This window comes from Mixophyes fleayi, chromosome 1 (assembly GCF_038048845.1).
Source record: "Mixophyes fleayi isolate aMixFle1 chromosome 1, aMixFle1.hap1, whole genome shotgun sequence".
NCBI classification, from domain to species: domain Eukaryota; kingdom Metazoa; phylum Chordata; class Amphibia; order Anura; family Limnodynastidae; genus Mixophyes; species Mixophyes fleayi.
The window spans coordinates 51148211-51169787 of NC_134402.1; the positions used below are offsets into that span (position 1 = coordinate 51148211).

General features: G+C 39.5%; 1 protein-coding gene across 1 annotated transcript in view; it reads left to right on the forward strand.

The window, feature by feature from the left end:
• Window positions 1-21577, forward strand: part of TBC1D19 (TBC1 domain family member 19) — a 123947-nt gene that overhangs the window by 66067 nt on the left and 36303 nt on the right. The window contains exons 12-13 of the mRNA XM_075194760.1: window positions 6425-6499; window positions 8911-8973. Of these exons, the coding sequence (XP_075050861.1) occupies window positions 6425-6499; window positions 8911-8973 (138 nt within the window). The remainder of the gene's footprint in view (window positions 1-6424; window positions 6500-8910; window positions 8974-21577) is intronic.

Genomic DNA, 21577 nt, shown 5'->3' on the forward strand with positions numbered 1-21577 from the left:
CTAGAGATTACAGTAGAAATAATCAAAGGACTCTTTCTCCAAGTCAAGTCCCCATCTCTTCATCATTAAAGTCACACCCATAAATTGAGATTGGCTCTATCTTAATAAGAAGCTGGAAATATGAGCTTCATCTCATAGGACTGCCAGTCTGTGGTCTCTTGCTTGCTTACCATGCCACATGGCGATCACATACCCCCAATGCCTTCCAATATCATAAGATGTGGGCTGTCACAGATAGCCAAGGGGTATTACTCCTATTTTAAAAAAACAAAATTCTGACCCAAACTCTCTCTCAAATTACCGCCCCATCTCTCAGCTCCCATGCCCCTCCAAGCTTCTCGAGAGAATTGCCCACATTCGCCTCACACACTTTCTTACAGCAAACAACCTACTGGATTCTCTTCAGTCACTCTTTCGCTCTCAACACTCCACAGAGACTGCGCTGACCAAGGTTGTCAATGATTTGATCACAGCAAAAACTGAAGGCCATCACTCTCGTCTAATTCTCCTGGATCTCTCTGCTGCATTTGACACTGTTTAACTACTCTCTCCTCATACAAACACTACAATCAGTAGGTCTTGAAGGCACTGTCCTATCCTGGTTCTCATCCTACCTATTTAATCACTCTTTCAGTGTTAATTTCTCTGGATCCACCTCTGCTCCACTTTCCTTATCAGTTGGAGTACCACAAGGCTCAGTCCTAGGTCCTCTGCTATTCTCTATCTACACCACTTCTCTCGGAAAACTAATAACCTCCTTTGGATTTCAGTATCATCTCTATGCAGATGATACACATATCTATCTATCCTCTCCTGATCTCTCACCATCTGTGTTGTCTCGTGTTACTGACTGTCTTTCTGCCATTTCGTCTTGGATGTCTTCTCGCCAACTCAAACTCAATCTTTCAAAAACAGAATTAATAATATTCGCACCCAACAATAGAAGCTTCCTGCCTGACATTTCTATTTCTGTTGAAAACATGACCATAAATCCCACCCCGCAAGCTCGTTGCCTAGGTGTAATTCTTGATTCACAACTATCCTTTGTTCTCCACATCGACTGTATATCTAAATCATGTTACATACATCTAAAGAACATTTCCAGAATACGTACATATCTCACACAAGACACCGCAAAAACATTAATTCATGCACTCATCATCTACTGCATCGACTATTGCAATTCCCTCCTTACTGGTCTTCCCAAAAATAGACTTGAACCCCTACACTCTATTTTGCACGCAGCGGCTAGATTGATTTTCCTTGCAAACCGTTCTTCCTCAGCTGAGTCACTCTGTCAGTCTCTAGATTGGTAGCCTGTTTTTTAATGATCCAATATAAATTTTTTCTACTAACATGCAAGGCCATCAACCAAATTGCTCCTCACTTGTCTCAAAATATCTCCCAAATCGACACTTCCGTTCTGCACAAGACCTGCGTCTCTCTTCCACTCTCATCACATCCTCCCATTCCCGATTGCAGGACTTTTTTCGGGCTGCACTTACTTTGTGGAATTGCCTCCCTCGCACAGTAAGACTTTCCTCTAGTCTTCAAACCTTCAAGCGTTCTCTGAAATCCCACCTCTTCAGACAAGCTTATGATATTCCTCAACCAGCATCATAATTTCCCTAGGTTACCCTATTACCACCCTCTACACAGCTAACACATGTCAACAACCCTCTGACCAACATTGCTGTGTGACTGATCACACAGCCCACTCAATACGTTTTACCTTTGCATTCAAACTGGTCCAATGTGCAATATGATGTAGCACATGCACTGGTGTTTCAAACTCCCATTGTCCCATAGATTGTAAGCTTGCGAGCAGGGTTCTCTTACCTCTCTGTCTGTATGTCTTAGCCAGTATTGTTTTATTAATGTTTGTTCCCAATTGTAAAGCGCTACGGAATTTGCTGGCGCTATATAAATAAATGATGATGATGATCAAGGGGTCAGTGAGGAGGCAGAAACCAACTAATTCAGTTCCTGCTGCCCCAGTTGCTAACACATCACATTCAACATGAATGCTCTATGCTGGACTTGGAAACACGGAGTAGGGAATGCAGGGAATCTATTGGAGTGCAGCAAAGATTCAGATCACCACAAACACTATTAAATCTAGTGTAACCTGGATTTATTAACAGCTTACATGTAAAGTGCTATGATATTCAGATGACTGAATAATACCAGATTTGATAGTTAGTGCAGGACAAATTACCATTTATTTATTAATCACTCGCTAAGGCAGTCTCCAGTTTTCCAGAAATATGATTTATTTTCAGCTCTGAATTAACTTTGTGTTAGACACCATAGGAGATATCCTATTCGTGGGACTTAATACCATATACCAGAGTATCCCAAACCCAGTCCTCAGGGCTCCCTAACAGTGCAGGTTTTCCAGATCACATGTGACCTAATTAGGACTACCTGTGGATCTGTTACAATGTGTCAGTCAGTAATGAATACACCTGTGCTCCAGCAAGGAGATATGGAAAACATGCACTGTTGGGGAGCCCTGAGGACTGGGTTTGGGAATCCCTGCCATATACCCAGTAACATAATTTCCTCCAAGCCACTTAAGACACTGATTCTGCTAAACATTTATATAGTTATTAATAGATAACCTTGTACACTTAGATACATATAAGACATCACAGGGACAATTCTGCTTATATCAGGAAAGATTGTACACAGATGTGGAGATTCCTTTAAGATATTATATATTCTTATTAACATTATCTTCAATAGCAAACTTAAACATATTATAAAACAAAAAGACTGTTGCCGTCAGCGCTTAGTTTTAACACTGCATATCTGTGTGTATCTAGCAAAATGAAAACCATGAGGTATTGGTTCATATTTTGATCAAAACATTTAAGCCTGCATCTCAGCATCAAAGGCACCTCATTATATGCAGGTTCTACACTGCCCCCATATGCTTTAAAACACCATTAAAATGCAGGTAAAATTAGATGCACTCACCTCCCAGGTATAGGGGTTTACATCTAGCAAGGGCTGGCTTGTGAGCCACACCCAAATTAGCCTTAAATAGACTTGATGGACAGCTGCTATGACAACATAAGGCAATATTTTGGAGACAAAACTAGAGAAGAAATAAGCCTGCGCTCGGTATATCCCACATTATGTAAGGTACCAGCGGCATGGCAATATAAATATCCATATATGTTTACAAAGCAAAAAGACAGTTGTTGTCAGCGCTTACCCATAACACTGCATATCTGTGTGTATCTTATAAAACAGTTTAGCATAGATAGTAGATGGTACAATACATTATCAAGTTTACTTTACTCTGAATTATTATTTATGTCATGTTTTTATAAATGTATAAGAACTTTCCTTGAGTATTTGTTTCCCCCAATATATATTACTGTTCTCGGGTGTGTGTCCCAGTATACAATACTGCTTGTCCCAATATGCTCCTCATATTACTACAATATACTTCTCATATACTCTTCCAATATGCTCCACCATATACTGTCCCCTATAGTGTCCCTATAATGCCTATGGTGGGGAAAAATGGATGGGGGAAGGGGAAAATGCTTGCTGCATCAAGAGGTTTGTCCAACAAGAAATGACCTGTTGAATGCACAGTATCCTTAATGCTCAGGTGCGTGTAATAATAACATCACCCACACATGGATAACACTGTACTTTGGCCAGGTGTGTTTGAAGTTATTGCACCTGGCCGGGTGTTTCCGTTGTGTATGTGCTGTTGGCGCATGCAGGAACAAGTGCAGTACCGTGCATGTCCAGTGCGGCCACTAGGATAACATCATTGCGGGGACAGGTTACAAGACCGAAGGATTACTCCTTCACAGCCACAAGTCCTTCAGGGATATTTGCAGTAATGTAGATTTTTTTATTAATGTCATTTTACCAGTGAGAAATTCAACTAATCTTCACTGTACCAGAAGAAACATTTCAGCTCATAGTTTGTACATGCAAGTTATAAGCAAAGGGCTGCAAGAAGAAATAGTATATATATATGTCAAACTGATGTATCATTTATGATGGATTTATACCTTCTATACTTAGTTTGAATGACTACAAGCGTGCCATTGTATAAAATCACAAAGCTAGTAGTCGACTTTAAATAGTCTTTCGTATTTGAAGCTAATCACAAAAAACACTTGAACAGCACAGAAGCAATTTCTAAAACACTGTGACTCTGTAGATCTAATGAGTGCAGGAAGGATAAGTGCACAGTCCTCAGATAACTGATCTCTGCTCTAATGTTCCGTGAGAAACAATAGGAAGGTGCTACAAGAGAAAAGCTGCACAATATGCGTACAACATAGTGACAAAGAAATGTAGCAACTTTCCAATATCCTCGAAAGGGAGAGTAATCTGCATAAATCTAAAAAAAATCTTCAATTCGCCAATAAATAGCTGATGAATTAGTAACCATGAAGACAATATAATGCTAAGCAATTATTTCAATCAGCTTTTACAATTTGCTGTATAATGTAAATGTAATTTCTCTATATGCACAATGGCTATAAAAGTATTCACCCCTGGGGCATTTTTAACATTTTATTTTCTTATATCATAGACTCTAAATGGATTTATTTGGGAATTTTTACTACAGATTACCATAAAGTACTTTGATGTAGAGCCAAACAACTGTAAAGCGTTCTCTTAATTAATTACAAATGAAAAGCTTACAACAATTGATTACATAGGCTTTGATATGATACATTAAAATAAACAGTACAGTCCGTTGTCTTGAGTGGTCACTTATTTGGTTGGAGTTCACTTGTGTACAATAAAGTGTTAATTTATTTTAAAATATATACACCTGTTTGTAAGATGTTCCACAGTTTGTTAGTGCATTTACAAACCCGAGCTTCATCATGAACACCAAATACCAAGACTTTTAATATCCCTTGGAGCACGGTGAAGTTCATCATAAAGAAATATGGCACAGCTGTGAATTTCTCTATGTAACCCCCTGTCACTGTGTGTAGTGTGGTGGGCAAAGGGTACACAGTGCACCTCCTTCTCAAGCCCTGGCTAGCTGATGGGCATGGGTGTAAATGATCAGGGGGTCCCTGCACATGCAGGTGTTTCTTTGTAGTTAGTGGGACACAGGGGATGTCACTTTGGTGCAGTGTAATAGAAGTCACAATAATTTGGGCGCCAGACCATCTCTATGATAAACTGAACTTTTATTTACACTTCTCTTCCTCCAGCATGATAATCATAATGGTTGCAGCAATAAAGAAAAATATATACAGCTCCTCACTCTCTCCAGCACAGTTCTTAATGAGCAATACAAATATGGTTGCAAATATCTTATTACTCCTCCTGCACAGTTCTTAATGTTATCCAGATGTTATATAACATAAATCACATGTCTTGCAGATCACCCTTTCTCTGCAGGGACACACATGGATGCTAACAGGCAGGCAGCTTCTCCTCCATGCAGCTCTGACACACTCTGTGTACCTCTCAACTGCAGCTCACTCACCCCTCCTCTGCGGGGATGATGTCTCCTGTCGGCTCTGACACATCACTTTGTGTACTCCCAGCCTCAGGCTCTGACAATACAGCTACCATGCCTCTTGTTGCAACCCTCCTCCAGGGTCTCTTCCATGCGAAGTGTCCCCCTCTCTCTTGGGTTCTCTATAGTGACATGGAGTTCTCCCCCTCATCCAGGGCACACATTCCTTGCCCTGGCTCAATCACCATGCTCAGACTTCCAGGCAATGCTGGGGGATCCTGGAGCTTCCACCCCACTCTCCCAGGCCCCCAGCTACATATCTCTCCTCTCCTGTCTCTATCTCTCTCTCTCTCTCTATCTCTATCTCTTTTCCCTCTTTCTGACCGCCCCTCCTTCCTCTCACTTAGTCTCACAGGCTGGGCTGGGTTATCACCATGGTAACCAGTTTATGTAACTTTTTATAAACTTCTAGCTTACCCTCTAGGTGACCCCTCTGTATTCACTGAAGTGCAGGGTTTTACTAGAACACCACTAGGGGGCGTTACATCTAGAATTGAGAATCAGTTTAAGTAGGGCATCACCCTCTCCTCCTTTATTTTACTAGGCAAAGTAGGTCTTTGCTAAAGACCAAATAACAAAATAAAAAAAATAATGAAGTAAAACAGTTGCTATGGTGGCCCGTAAACAGTGCTGTCCTAGGTTTCAAACCTTGAATGGTGGTGGATACAGCCCTGACTGCTCCTGTTGTTAGGTTTCATGCTATTTTGTGGTGCATGCTTCCTGGGTTTATTACATCATGTTGTCACAAGAGTTTGATGACTTTTCTTGTACAGCGCACTCTAATTTTACTGTTGCGTTAAGCTTTGACAGCAGATTGCACTTACCTGTCTGGAACTGTATATCATTTTCCTGCTACCAATATATATTTTACTTGCTCTTTTTGTGTCTCTCAATTTTTAGGACATATTGTACTATGAGCAGCTTAAATCGAATGTAATTCAGCATGACCTTTTATCCGACAGCCTGATTTACAAGGTTAGTAATCTAAGTTTATTGCATTGTGTCTGAAGTCCGGAAAGATCTGTATTCCATCAAGTTCATGTCATTTAATATTTTTCCACCACTGCCGTGAAGCACACTGATGCTGTGCTTCATTTCCATGCAAAAATCTGTCCGGACGTTGGTGCATGCCACATCGCGATAAAATATCAATGAGTAACAGTGCTCATATTTTCATGCATTAACATCTATTGAAATGTCCATGTGCATTCCATATCTAGCTATCTACAGTAACTTTCAGCTACCAGTCTGCTTCTGATGACACCCCAGCAAAAAGAACACCTATACCAGACACTTTTAAGACTAGCTGTGTTTACCTGTACTCTCTAGCACTCTCATATCATGCACATAGCTATTGTGGCTGCCCAGTATGGCTTCGTGTGATGAAGAACACAAGGACAAGAGTAGGCAAACAAACTGTGCCAAGGCCTATCGGTTAAAATGGTATCAAATCAGCAGTCAGAGGTCCTAGCCAATAAATGCGCAGTATATTAAGGTTCAGTGGTCACTAGACATAGCAGTGATCAGCAACAATGTAACTACACAAATACCAGAATATATAACCTACTGTAGAGTGCACATCAATATACATAAGGTCTGAAGAGCACTCTTCAGTTGAGGCTCATGTTATGTCAAGATGCAAGAAATGACTGCTGGTGCACAAAAGTGCTGACTGGGTAGGCGCATTGCAGGTTACACAAAGGCATCGCAAACAACACTCATAGAAGTGTAAGTAATTTGACCTTTCAGTAAAGCTTTGAGATACGTCTCAAAACCTACTCTGCAGCATAATGCACTATGTACTTTACATACTGCTTTGACAGTCATTCCCATGGAACTGCATTATATTTTATTGAAGGTTAACAATGACGCAGCACAATGTGAGCGCTTGTCAGAAAGTGTGATTGTACAGGTCCACTCGCTTACATCATTTTTGGAGTCCCAGCATCAGACCCCTGATTTCAATGCCTGTTTACACAAGCCTTGTCAAATTAAATAGTTACTCTATGAAACATTCATTGATAAAATGTGAGAATTGTCCAGGTTCTGGATGTAAGAAAATTGTAAATTTGATGTTTTTTTTTTTCCTGAACTTCAGTGCTTCTTACCTTTTATTTTTGTTGTTGTACGTCTCCTATTATTTAGCTTGTTAAGCGTTATGGGTTAAGGATCTCAATCTTAATGTTATCCTCCATTGTTGAATTAAAGATATCCCGCACAAGGAAGTGGACCTTCCACATTACAGACAGAACATTGAATATAATTATGAATCCATTAATCCCGTGGGGGTGCTTATTCCAATAAATTGCATGGAAAAAGGAAAGATAAAAGTATTAGACATTACAAAGCACTCTGGTCCTGTATTAAAACATAACTTTTAATGACATTATTAAAAAGAAAATGGATAAAAAGGATACCCCACTAGGTAGAAAAGGTGAAATATACAAAAAGATAAGATTGTGCTTGGTGCAAACTGTGAGCGTGAAAAGAACACTTTTATTATATTTTAAATTTATGATAAAAACTCAAAGATGTCCCAGAGGTGGAGCCGGGTGGATAATTTTAGGACATAAGGGACATATTGAATAAGTCCTGTCAACCTATGATCCTCCATTGCCCTTGTTGCTGCCAACAGTGCCGTAACTACCACCAGTGGTGCAGCCGCTTAAGGGGCCCGGGGGTTAGGGGGCTCGGCAATTCCGATCCTCTTTACCATGACCGCCACACTGATTTTCTCCTTTTTGAGGCTTTACTGCACATGTGTCGGGCCCACACATGCTACGAAGAGCAGAGTTGGCACACTCAGGATAGTGGACTGGCATCACGGAGCCGTCTCCTAAATTTTGTTATGGGGCTCTTCGGGCCATGTTCCGCCCCTAGTTTCCAATATGTATTGTTTTTCTTATTTGATAAGGTGCAGTATGCACTGTGTACCACCATTCAACTCCAAAAATACATATAGAGTATTTGCAGTGGACGGTGTACCATCACGGACGCTTAAGTAGAGAATCTGTGCTATTTTGTGACAGATTGACAATCACTTTAGCTACTTTAGGATATTAACTTTGAACTGTAAAACAAAGCACATTTCACTACAGAACATCTTCTCTCCCTGCACGCACACAGTTTATTATATCATTTATTTTATTTTTTCAGCAGAATAATTCATTGTAATGTGACATAAACAGTCATAATCTTCAGATAGTTTAAATAATAGCAAAGCCACGTTGTCATGTTTAATCCAAGAACAGATATTTGACATTGTTGATTCATGTAATGCATTGTATATTGTTTTTGTAGTGTAGTGTTTATGTCGTGTTATCAGTAATCATGATAAAGGCAACATTTGTTGGCATGTTATTTTTCATTATTATCGTTTGTTATAGGATGTGAAGCTGACAGCTAGCAATGATGATTACTATTTTGTATTTGAAGATTATCTTTATCAGGTATGTCATTTTAGATTATAATTATATTTAATGTATTTGAATTATGTGTTGCTCGTCTGTTCACATCCCCTTACTCACTATATGGAGCACGTATCATGAGAAGCAGCATTAGCATGCAGTGGAAAGAACAGCTTGATACAAAAATAGCAGATGTGGCGATCAGACTATATTACTTCTATTACCTCTGATGTGCTCTTGGGTACATTCACATCTACAGTATCGGTGTCTTCTAATGAATGCACCAAATCAATATAAAAAAACAAACTAAGAATGAAATAAATATGGATGAAAATAGAGAAAACAACATTAATATAAACTTGGCTACACTTATTTTACTAATGATCTTTATTAAAGGTTTTAATCTGAATAATCCTCACTTTCTATTCTTCTTTTGACTTTTCTCTCCAAAATGTGTAGCACTTCAGAAAATGTTGTAGTGTCTATAGTTAGCATAAATACACATACATAATGCCGCTAGTTATTCATTGACTCACCACATCCCTATATACCGATGTGCGGTATTCTATCAGATCAGAAGTCTCCAGTCCCTGGAGAAAAGACATCACCGTGCAGCAACAGGTGTACAGGATATTTTGTGTTTGTGCTCACAGCACAAGTGTATTAGTCCTGCACGTAGAAATAAATTATGTAAAAGGGATTTGTACTGGGACTTAGCAACTCTTGAACAAATGAAACAATTACAAAGCTGTGGTGTAATTAATATTCCAACTTATAAGAATGAATCATTTTTTATGAGTACTTCAGCGTAAATTCCCAAAGCTGTTCTCATAAGATGAATTTAATAACACAGAGCGGGAATGGATGGGGGAGACGCCTGCCATTTTCACCTCGGATAATACAGTAACTTTGAAGGGAACTAATCTAAGTGAAATTACATGACTTGAAATTTCTGATGCTAGAAGTAAATTGTATTTTTGAGTTTCTTAATGACAAATGTGATTGCAATGTCAACATAAATGTCATGGAAGAAAATTACAGTTTCTCCATCCCCTTCTGTTTGATTAAACGTAAATTAGTCACACACGTATGGATCTGTTACACTACAGAGAGGATAAGACCTCCACACACTTGTAAGACTAACCTTAATAAATACCTGCTGTACAGTCTTTTATCGTCATATTAAAATACATTCTCTTTACAACTAGAATACAAGGTCAGCAGTCATGTAACAAAATGACGATTCTGAGGATCTGAATAATGTCAGGAACTTTACTGCATAGTCATAATTAAGAATTGTATTACTTGTAGTTACTTAATGAATTACTGTTCTTTCCAGTATTTTTATCACAAGGTAAATGATTATCTTGATGGTCATAAGTAATTATTTATTTATTCCACCATTTGGTAGACCTTGATGACATATATATTCCTGGTTCTATCTACATCTTTCCAAACTGGGCAATGGGTTATGAGTGAAACAGACCTAAATCCTGTTTGTGACTTATCTATACTACAGCTACGCTACAAACACTTTTGTTCCTTTCAGCATCAATACTAAGGCTGTGTACACACTACACGTTTTTCGGCCGACGATAAATGCCCATTCGGGCCAATATCGCATCATTGTGTACACTTAACCGATAATCGTTCCAAAGTACTGACAGTCGTTTCATTTGATTGTTCAGCAGAACTATAAATATCATTCCAATGTTGTTCAAATCCTGCAGTGTGTATGCACTCACAATCAGGATCTCCAGTTTACAGAGTCATGATCTTTTCAGCAGCTGGTTATGACAGTTGAAAAGCACAGATCTGAGGGGAAATCTTTTAAAACATGTATAGTTTGTACACATAAATCGGAATGCTGATTGGGACTTTTTTTTTTTCTTTTTTCAGTCGTTGGTACAGTCAGTTGTAGATAACACATTGGTCAGAAAATTCTGTACCTCGTACCCAGCCTTAGGCTAGGTACACACTGAAGAATTTTCCGAACAATGTGTTCTCTACAACGACTTTCCCTTCGACCGAAGGTCTGATCACTAGTACACACTAGTCACGTTTTAGACGGTTAACAAAAGACCGACTGTGCGCAAAGTGACTGTTCACCGCCATATTGTCTTGAGCAAAGATTAGAAATTTGTACACACAGTTGTATACACTGTTTGTTATAAGACTACACTGGCAAAGGTTTATAATTAAACTGGCAGACATATGCTATGCGCATTAATACAATAGACACCTGCTATTGCTTTACCGCTAGAAGCATCTAATTACAAAATGAGTGACGAGCGGACATCACACCACGTGGGACTGGTACAGGCATCAGAAATTAACATACACAGCCCCCAAAGGAGTCGCAGCTCAAGGAACTATCGGCACTTGGTCGGGATCAATCGAACAATTATACACACTACATGAGCGTTAGGTGGATTGCTCAGAAAATATTAAACAGTACGACCAACCAAATGAGCCGACAATCGACACTTTGGCATGACTTTCAACCATCATGGCACTATACACACTAACCCGACTTCCGGCAGAATGGTCGTACGTCAGCTGATTTGCCGGATTATTGGACGAAAAACGCTTCAGTGTGTACCTAGCCTTAGACAACTACAGATTTTCATTCCTTATCTAAAGCAGTTATCCTATATACATTGGTTAATGTAACTTACTAAGTTGTGTACATGTGCATTACACCTACTGTGATCACGTCTATATATGCAGGAAAGCTTTTATTGGGCTTAATATGCTGACTGCACTTATAGTCTGCTCATATCTAAGACATGATCTTCAATTGTTTTGTGGTGATGGTTGGTCACCATGTGAAGCAAAGTACAGATAGAGGGGCAATAATAGTGTATGTATTTCCTCCACATCTCCCAGGATGCTAAGTGGGAATTATGATTGTTGGCTTGTCTTACCATATTAAACCAAGGAACCCATACTAAAGAAAAAAGGAATTATCTGTCTTGCAATTGATATGTAATATCTTCCATCCTAGCATTGATTCTATTGGGTGGTTCCTGCCTTTTTCATATTTTTGTAATTGATCATTTAGCTGCAGCTGGCATATGCTAAATCAATTTAGCTGAGGTATTGTCAATATCTAGGGAAAACAGCATAAAAAAATAGGTCCATTGGTCTTGATACAGGACACACTATAGTTTTCTTAAGAAAGCACTCATCCTTATTCCAAAAAGATGTTATTTTGGACATGTCCACCAGATGTAAATACACTTAAATCTTTGGCCACATCCTTTCCAGCAAAGTTGGATATAGCATAAAGTTTTTCAAGTGTAAAATACCATCTATAGAGCCTATATGCATTTTCTTTTATCAGAACAGGAATAGAACTGGAGGCTTCTATTTGATAGAGTATATGTCAGTAGTCTTTCTCAGGAGATGAGTCTAAATCCCTCTCCCATTTCCTTTCCTGTCTAGTTTCAAGGTCTAAAGTTACATCAGTGAGAGTATCATCCCTTTGCGGAGAGGATTTGATAAACAAATTTTCTCAAATGGATTTAGTTCTCGATTTATTTTGATGGCATAAAGTGCTTTAAAGAAGTAGCAAAGGAAGTAAATCACCACATTAGGTATATTATAATGACCATGGGCATGATTCATTAAGGATCTTAACTTTCATTTTATTGGGTATGCGGTAAAACTAATATAGTTGGGTAAAAGAGCGAAATATTAAAATAACAATACAAAGCAAGGTGTAGAAGTGAGTTAAAAGTGCAAAATAAATTGCATTGCCTCAACTACATAACAAAAATGCACATATGTAAGTGCAAATAAGTAGCTACAGAAATAGTCCAAAATAGGACACATTCCAAATAAAGAAAGATGGTAACACCTGTAGATAGGTATTTTTATAATATGACACCATATAGGTAATGGTAGAGAATAAGGAATACATTCCACGATCTATAGTATGGACTACAAATAGGATAGCCCAAGAGTTAACTCTTCGGCTATCCTGTTTGTAATCAATACTATAGATAGTGGAATTTATTACTTATTCCTTATTCTCTGCCCCATCTGCTCCTGTTCCATCTATGCCATTGCAGGATCTATACTCCATTGAGGCCTCTTCACCATCCTGGCCTCAGCTCCTGGACTCTGAGCAGAGCAGACGCACCCTGAGTTCTCCATTGGGGCCCAGATTCTGCTATTAACCATCTGGAGTAGCCCCTTCTAGACCTCCCCACCATCCAGGCCTCCACCAACTAGTCGCCTGCACTATCTAGGCCTCCGCACCACTTTTTACCCCTGTTATCCAGACAATAGCTCCAAGACACCATCCACACCCGGACTAACTAACTACCATTTACTTCTGGCACTCTACTCTGTCTTGGCCACTACATTACTGGGACTGCTTTTTGCTAGATCTCTTCCATATCTTCACAACCAGTCCTATAAGATCATTATGTGTGAACCCCAAGCCTCTTCTAGAGTGTAAATTTGCAAAAGCAGGGTCCTCTCTCTTCCCCGTATTTCATCTCTGTGCCTCTGTATTCCTGTCACCTATAATGTAAATACATAATCTGAGTGCACCCAAGATGGCTGTCACCACTATGCATGCCATGTACCGGATTCTCACTTTACTATATATGTTTGTACCATATGTGCTTTATATATTATGTTATATGTTACTGCGTCACGTATTCTTTGTATGTTTCAATTGTAAAGCGTCTAATTAGGAGAAAGGCGTTCTGTAAATAGAATTATTATTTCTTTGCCCTGAATAGGCAAGAAATATACTTTTAACCCACTGGTCATTAGGCTGGGGTCTTTGTTTTATTTCCTATTTATATTGCACATAGCATTTGATACTTTTGTCACTTATTTCACTTTTTTTAGTGTTATATCTTTTTTTCATCACGTTTTGGGGTGTGAGGGCTGGATTCTTATGAGCTGCCATCCTACCCTATGTCACATTAGAAGTCTTCTCTTCAGGGATGGCTGAAGACCAGTCCCCAAGGCAAGTTTCGACCTACCTTGTGGAAAAGGGGTTCACTGAGCTCTGCAGCAGAGGTGGGCCTGACAATTCTTGCCCCCTAAGGAGGCCATAAGCTTAGGCTTTCAATCAAAAATTGGTGATCAGGCCCAATGAGAGCCATTTACTACAGTTCTGGCTGATGGACTTGAGGGTACCTGAATAAATTGGCACAATACTATTTAAAATTTGTTCTTCCTCAAGAGATAAAACCATTGGTAGACTCTTCCTTTATATGAGAGAAAAGGTTGTGTGATGGGCGCAATTAAGGGGATAGGGTTTGGGATAACAATAGGAAAAATGGGTTTTTCTAATGGTATATGTACCACAAAACAGTGTATTTTACCAAATTGTATGTGAAATCAACAAATGGCATAAGTCACATTTATCATCACAACATTCCTTTACATGGCAGTAAAGAACACATGGTAATGGAATCAGTCTCTTAAGAATATATATATATATATATATATATATGCAGCACATTGTGCGCAACTTATCTGATTCCCAGATCTCTATTAGTCCAGAATGTCATTGACCTTAGTGGGTTTGCCGATATGCAGGCGTGCCGTTAAAACTCCTTACATCCTCATCGGAGCTTGTAGTGTTGATTATGCTCGTGTGTTTAGAACATATGGAGAGGGAGGAGCAGAAAAAACATATGATGGTGTAGTACGTTATAATCGATTAATTATATCCTTTATATGGATGACATTAATAGCTTTCCACGTATTATCTCGGGTCTATCTCTCAGGAATGAAACCAAACTGATCAAAATATATTACTGAAGGCAACATTTTATTAAGTCTGCCATGATTTCAGTGTAACACCCTTTTTCCTAGCATGTTTGTGGGAAGCAGTGTGTGTTATTTACTTTTACCGAATATCAATCTTCACCTTAATATCTCCACCTTAGTCAGGATTCAATAGTATCTTCAAGGATTCTGCAACATCACAGGGAGACTAAGGGAACCCTCAGCCCACTTACTTATGATCTCAGACATACAAATGAAACTTCAACACTCCAGGCTTCTCTTCTAGAAGCCAGAGTGGAACGTTTATTACTGGTGCATGAACCACTAAAGTGTGCTGGGAGAGATAGTCCACTGTCACCAATGTTATGTTCAACTGCGTGTGCGTGGCCCATCTGGGATGCCAGTGCTACATTAGCAAAGCGCTTGACATCATCATTAATAAGAGATAGGGCCATAAATGACACAAGAATGTCTTTACCTTCCCCTTATATTAATACTACTCTGGCCTCCAGGGTCTCCTTTGGAAACAGGGTCCCCTTTAGAATTCTATTGAAAAAGGAGTGAAGGTGAGAAACAAATGTATCTACAAAAGTCTTATAGTATGTTTTTCCAGGTTTGGACTAGGCTCCTTATCTCCAGTGAAGGGCTTCAGCATACCAAGTCATTTTGGACAATGCTATGCTTCCAACTTTGTGGCAACAGTTTATGGAAGGCCCTTTTCTGTTCCAATATGACTGTGTCCCAGTGCACAAAGCAAGGACTACAAAGACATGGTTTGATGAGTTCAGTGTGGAAGAACTTGACTGGCCCGCACAGAGGCCTGACCTCAACCCCATCAAACATCTTTGGGATGAACTGGAAGGGAGATTGCGAGCCAGGCCTGTGTTAGGCTGACAGGTCTCGTAATAAACTTGCAGAACTAGGGGTAGAGGTCTTCGCCTATAGAAGCCGCCTTTCCTATAGAGCTTGACGCGCTGACAGTTACTCGGATGCCGTCAGGTCATAACTGTATTGTAGTGCAAGTTTATTAACAACACCGCAGTGTCAAGACCGGAGGAGGGAATCGAGAAAACGGGTGGTCAGACGTGAACCGAGGTCAGGGGTCCAAAGCAAACAGAGTAGTAGGGGACAGGCCAAATGGTCAGGGCAGGCAGCGAGCAGGAGTGTCCGAGAAACAAGCCAAAAGGTCAGGATCACTAGAACGTAAGCAGAGCAGGCTAAGGGTCACAATCGGAGGTCCAATAACATAGAGACAGAGTATTCACAGGAACACAGGTAACAGAACAGGAGCAGGTCAGCAACAGACAAAATCTACGGTATAACTGGCAGGGAGGCTAAGGAGACCAATGAGGGAAGGGGGAAGAGGTATATCCCAATGAGCCCCCAGCAGGTGTATAATACTGCTTAGTTAGTCCGCAGGCTACGACCGCATATTACTATGTGTGCGCCTGGCTGTCCAACATTGCCGGGACGAGGTGCTGAGCGCCTTTGCCGCTACCCTGGCAATGGCCGAGACGGAGATCCTGAAAGTGACGTCCTGGCTGTTGACAGCCGGGACGCAAGTAAGAAAGTAAGAGTGAGCGGCAGAGAGCCGCCGCTTGTAACAGCCTGTCGGTATAATGGTAAAGCGTCTGAATACTTTTTTCCATATAGTGTGTGTGTATGTATGTATGTATGTATGTATGTATGTATGTATGTGTATGTGTGTGTGTGTATAATAAATATATATATATATATATATATATATATATATATATATATATATAAGCCTAGTGGCGTGTGTTAGTCTGTGTGTGTGTGGGGGAAAAAAACCAAGCTGCAGCGCCACCTGCTGGGCGGAGTTATACACTGACCTACTAAATTCTTAGTGTGTGTGTGGGGGAAAAAACTCAGAAAGGGCTGAAATTTGGTATACTAAGATGTTTTTAATTTGTTAATTGTTAAAAGTGTTTATAAAGATTTTAAAAAAATATATATATATTTCTTGAAGGAGAAGTGACAGTTGGGAGTGGTTGGTGGTTGCCTGGGGTGACAGTTGGGAGTGGTTGGTGGTTGCCAGGGGTGACAGTTGGGAGTGGTTGGTGGTTGCCGGGGGTGACCGTGGGGAGTGGTTGGTGGTTGCCGGGGGTGACAGAGCGAGAGGAGTGTGATACTCAGGACCGCTGAGAGAGATCCCTGTGTCTGGATAGACATCTGGATAGATGTGGCGATAAAGATGAAGGATGAGGTGATGGAGAAAAATGATGAGGTGGTGACATGTGGACAAAACCACGTTAAAAAAGGGCGCTTGCGTCGGGAAGTAACGCTCTTCCCCTGAGGAGGCCTGGGCTAGGCCCAAATGCATGACAAGAACCTTTTTAACACCTTAAGTAGCTTGGTTTGACTAGAATGCATGAGTATCATGCACGGGTTAACTTGTACTATATATATATATATAATATATATATATATATATATATATATATATATATACATATATATATATATATATATATATACACACACACACACACACTTTGGATAAGGACTTCTGGACGCTTTTCATTTATTCAACAAAACTTTTCATACAAGCATATTTATCTCGAATAGATAAAGTGCCATCCCTGTTTATGCTGTGTTTATATTTTAGGATCATGTTTAAACGATCTACAGTATACTAAAGTTAACTATTGTTATTTCTCTTTTAAACACTATTCTATAAATTGTGCAGGGGTTAAGTGCTTACATATATTTTTGTCATTGTTATTGGGAGCATGTCTGAAAATTCTTTGTCTATAAACAGTTTCTCATTAACATGATATCTAGTAATAGGAAATAAAGATAAGCTTCATTCCCTCATTTTAGCTTTATAAAGTTTACCAATTTGTTTAATGGAAGAAACATCACTTTAAAAATTCACATTTAAAGTGATGTTGTCCTCAAAAATGAGCATTGTTTTGAAATACTTGCAATGTTAAGAAAAGCTTTACTTTTTTATGTTACACTGCATTTCCTCCAACTCAAAATATTTATTGAAGGATCGTTGGAAACTCATGTTGCATGCAAGCCATGCAAGACAAACTAGCAGGTGAGAAATCTGACCCTTCTCATCATGGCTGTGGAGTCGGTACGCCAAACCTTTGACTCCGACTTCTTAAATGTATATTAATTAGTAGTAACACATTTACTGTAATAAAATGATAGCACAAGGCACATTCCTCACCACCACGTAAATTATCAACCTACTTAGATTGATTGAACTTAAAATATATTTATTGTATTAACATTTCTGAAAAAAAAATTTGCTAAATTCATATGAAAGTAAATATACCAAAAATTATGCACGGTGGCTTAGTAGTTAGCACTTCTGTCTCACAGCATTGGGGTCATGAGTTCGATTCCCGACCATGGCCTTATCTGTGAGGAGTTTGTATGTTCTCCCTGTGTTTGCGTGGGTTTCCTCCCACACTCGAAAAATATACTGGTAGGTTAACTAGCTGCTATCAAATTGACCCTTGTCTTTTTCTCTCCATGTGTGTGTGTGTGTCTGTGTGTGTGTGTGTGTGTGTGTGTTAGGGAATTTAGACTGTAAGCTCCAATGGGGAAGGTACTGATGTGAGTGTGTTCTCTGTGCAGCACTGTGGAATTAGTAGCGCTATATAAATAGCTGATGATGAAGAATATTTAAAATTAAGACAGAATATGGTAATACACAAACTGTACTTTGCTTACAAACTTATAATTACATTAATAAAAAAAATTCTGTAAATGTATTCACTACTACTAAGAGAAATTGGATTAATTACAGAAACATAGGATATTTTTTAATCAACATATCTACAAAAGTATGACCAAACAACTACAAAATATATTTACTTGAGCTTAAAACCTGTCAGATGAAAATATACAATATACAATACACTTACACATTTATTTTTTAATGAATCTATGAAGAATCGCCCTCATTTCTGATCCAAGAGCAGAGAACAACCTCTCAGTGCTAACTTAGGTTAGCGGCAAAGCAGTAACCATAAGGGCAGCATCTCTGACATCATCTTCTGGATATAAGGGAATGGCTTGTTGCACGGTTCGTTTTGATGAACGATCAAATGTTTCTACTTCTTTTAGTGCAACTGAGAAATTTAGCTGAAGTGTGTTCAATTTGTTCTCTACGGGTTCGGGGGAATCCACTTATATGTGGTGACGCTTTGTATGCGCCTTTTGGTCCAAATATTTGTCAAAATCAAATTGAATCCAACCTAACCTAAAGGAAAACTTACGATTACTCCAGAGTGGAATATTTGGCGAAGTGGAGGCATAATCACAAATTGATAGGAAAAACTAGGTCACTGGATGGGACTTTAATGAGGGAGACTGATGATGAATTGGGAGCCAGAGAAGAGATGAGAGCGTTGAGACTTTGATGGTCTCTGTTGCTTCTATAATTGTCCACACTTTGAGTGAACGAGGAGCACTCCATTGCACACAGTTATTCACTTTTTACTGCCAAATAGTATCTTTTAAAGATACCTGTGGAGCAGGAATCTGCTGCAAACTGAGTTTTATCCATGGTCTTTTGCACAGATAAAATATAAATATTTGCCCCATATGCCTTTTCTTAACCGATTTTAGAGCATCTGATCTCTATGAAGCCTCTCTGGTGCTGTTACTGAATGGAATGTTATTGTTCAGTACTGTTGCTGCACACTTTGGAACTTTCCCTAACAGCACTGTCTGTATTTTCTGTGATTTTAGTTAAACAAATAGAGTTTAGAGTTTAAGTGAACTGATATGATTTTTACTTTTCTAATATTCCTGCTACTTAGGGGGAACCTGTTTCCTTTATTTTTTATTTTTACATATTATTGACCATATTCAAATTGTAATGCAATTAATAAAGTTTTTAGTACAACTGGTGGTATGAAAGCATGGTGGCACAGTGGTTAGCATTGCTGCCTCACAAAGCTGGCATTATGAGTTTGATTCTGACCAAGACCCTATCTGTGTGGCGTTTGTATGTTCTCTTACGTCTGTGTCCTCTAGGTGCTCTAGTTTCCGCTCATTGTCCAAGAAGCAAACTGGTAGCGATTTAGAATGTAAGCTCCAAAGGGGGCAGGGACAGATGTGAATGATTACATATTCTTTGTAAAGCGCTGCGTAACATGATTTGGCGCTATATAAATTATTATTATAATGATGACAATAATGTAAGGCTTCTGTTTATGATCAACCGAATATCATTTTATACACGTTTTATCTGTATGGTTGTGTAGATCCATACATAGACATTGCGATGTAACCTGCTTCTTGATAAACACACTTTGGGAAGAATAGAAGAAATTCTATCAATGGTAACTTCACCGCTGTCATTATTGTTGTCACTCAGTTCATGATTTATCTCTCCAGAATGAATTAAACTCATAGGGTGATGCCATTGGAGTTTTATATCCACTTCTTGTTAAAAAGAAAGAACAGATTATTACCTTGACTGTGACCAGCAATAAGAAATAAAAATGCAGTACAGCACAGTTGATTAGTACTGAAAGTCTTGCTGTAGACTGTTACTTGCCAGCACAATGTGTTTTGTTCAGTGTTTTTGACTTGCTATTGGTAAATTAGATCTTGCAGGAAATTGGACCTGTTAGAGTACACAGCTGCCTAAAATAGTGAATTTAAGAAACTTTTTAGTGCTTTATGGGAGTGTAATTCAGCTGTACTAACTGTATTCCCACTCTCCCTCATATATACTTGTAGCATTGAACAAGTTTAAAGGAGAACTGGTCTCCAGTGAAAGTTTGGATGTATATTTTGCGGGTGTGTGAAGGCTGGTGCACAGATCAGTGCTGCTGCTGATAATCATCATCATAAACATGGACCTTTTGTAGTGTGTCAAAAAAGAAAGAATTTAAGAAAAATGCTAACAGGGCTCTTCCCAGCGCCCCATAGCCTGGGCTGGTAAAGGCAAAATTATGGGGACAAACTGTGTGGGGTCCCACTGGAAAAAGCCACTACCAGCGCTAGTCTATTACAGCTGGATTTGGTGGCACAGTATCGGGAAAAGCCGCAGAGTGGGGTCCCCCTGTCATAATGTCAACCAGCCCTTGCCTGTTCAATATGTGTCTGAATTCCCTAGGGTAGTGTGACCAGCCACAAAATGCAGGCTTCCCCGTATAAGAAATCAGCAATTTGTAGAAAGCACTAGGACCCTTGCCAAACACCCCTGGGGCAGTTGGTATGGGGTAATATACTTTAAATTGATAGATGAGTATTTTTTTGCTGGTGCACTACTGGTATGTCTAAACTATGTGAGTATGTGGGCGCTTGTAGAACTAGCATAACCATGGCTGCCAGACCATGCTGGCACTTATAGAACTACAAGCTCTGGCATCCATGGCTCTCTGGGACTTGTAGTGCACAAAGGCGGCCTGTCAGCTTCCTATCAATACAAAGTGACTTCACTCTGATTGGTCAGATCGTGGTAAAGTCGCTTTGTATTGTTTAATAGTGGTGAGACCACATATGGGGCATCACTAGCCGCAGTGATCTATGTTGTATCAATAGAGTACTGAATTATTATCAACCTTGGGGGGTGGGATTCAATTAGCCACAATGTTCCTCAGAACCCTAATTGAATCGCAGCTGTGCATTTTTACCGTTACTACAGTAAATTCTCTGCTCATTTTTCCTCACACCACTATAGGGGCATACTGCCTGCACTCCGTGCCCCACTATTTCCTCCTAGTAACACTCTGCTATCTATCTATAGCGGGATAAACCGCTCTATGTTCTGATTGCCGAGCTGTATTATTGGTAGGGACTAACAAATTCAGAGCAGCAAGCGCGGCGTCCGCTGACGCGCGTTTCGCTATTAGCTTTCACTTAGGCAAATGAGCTTTCACTTATCCCG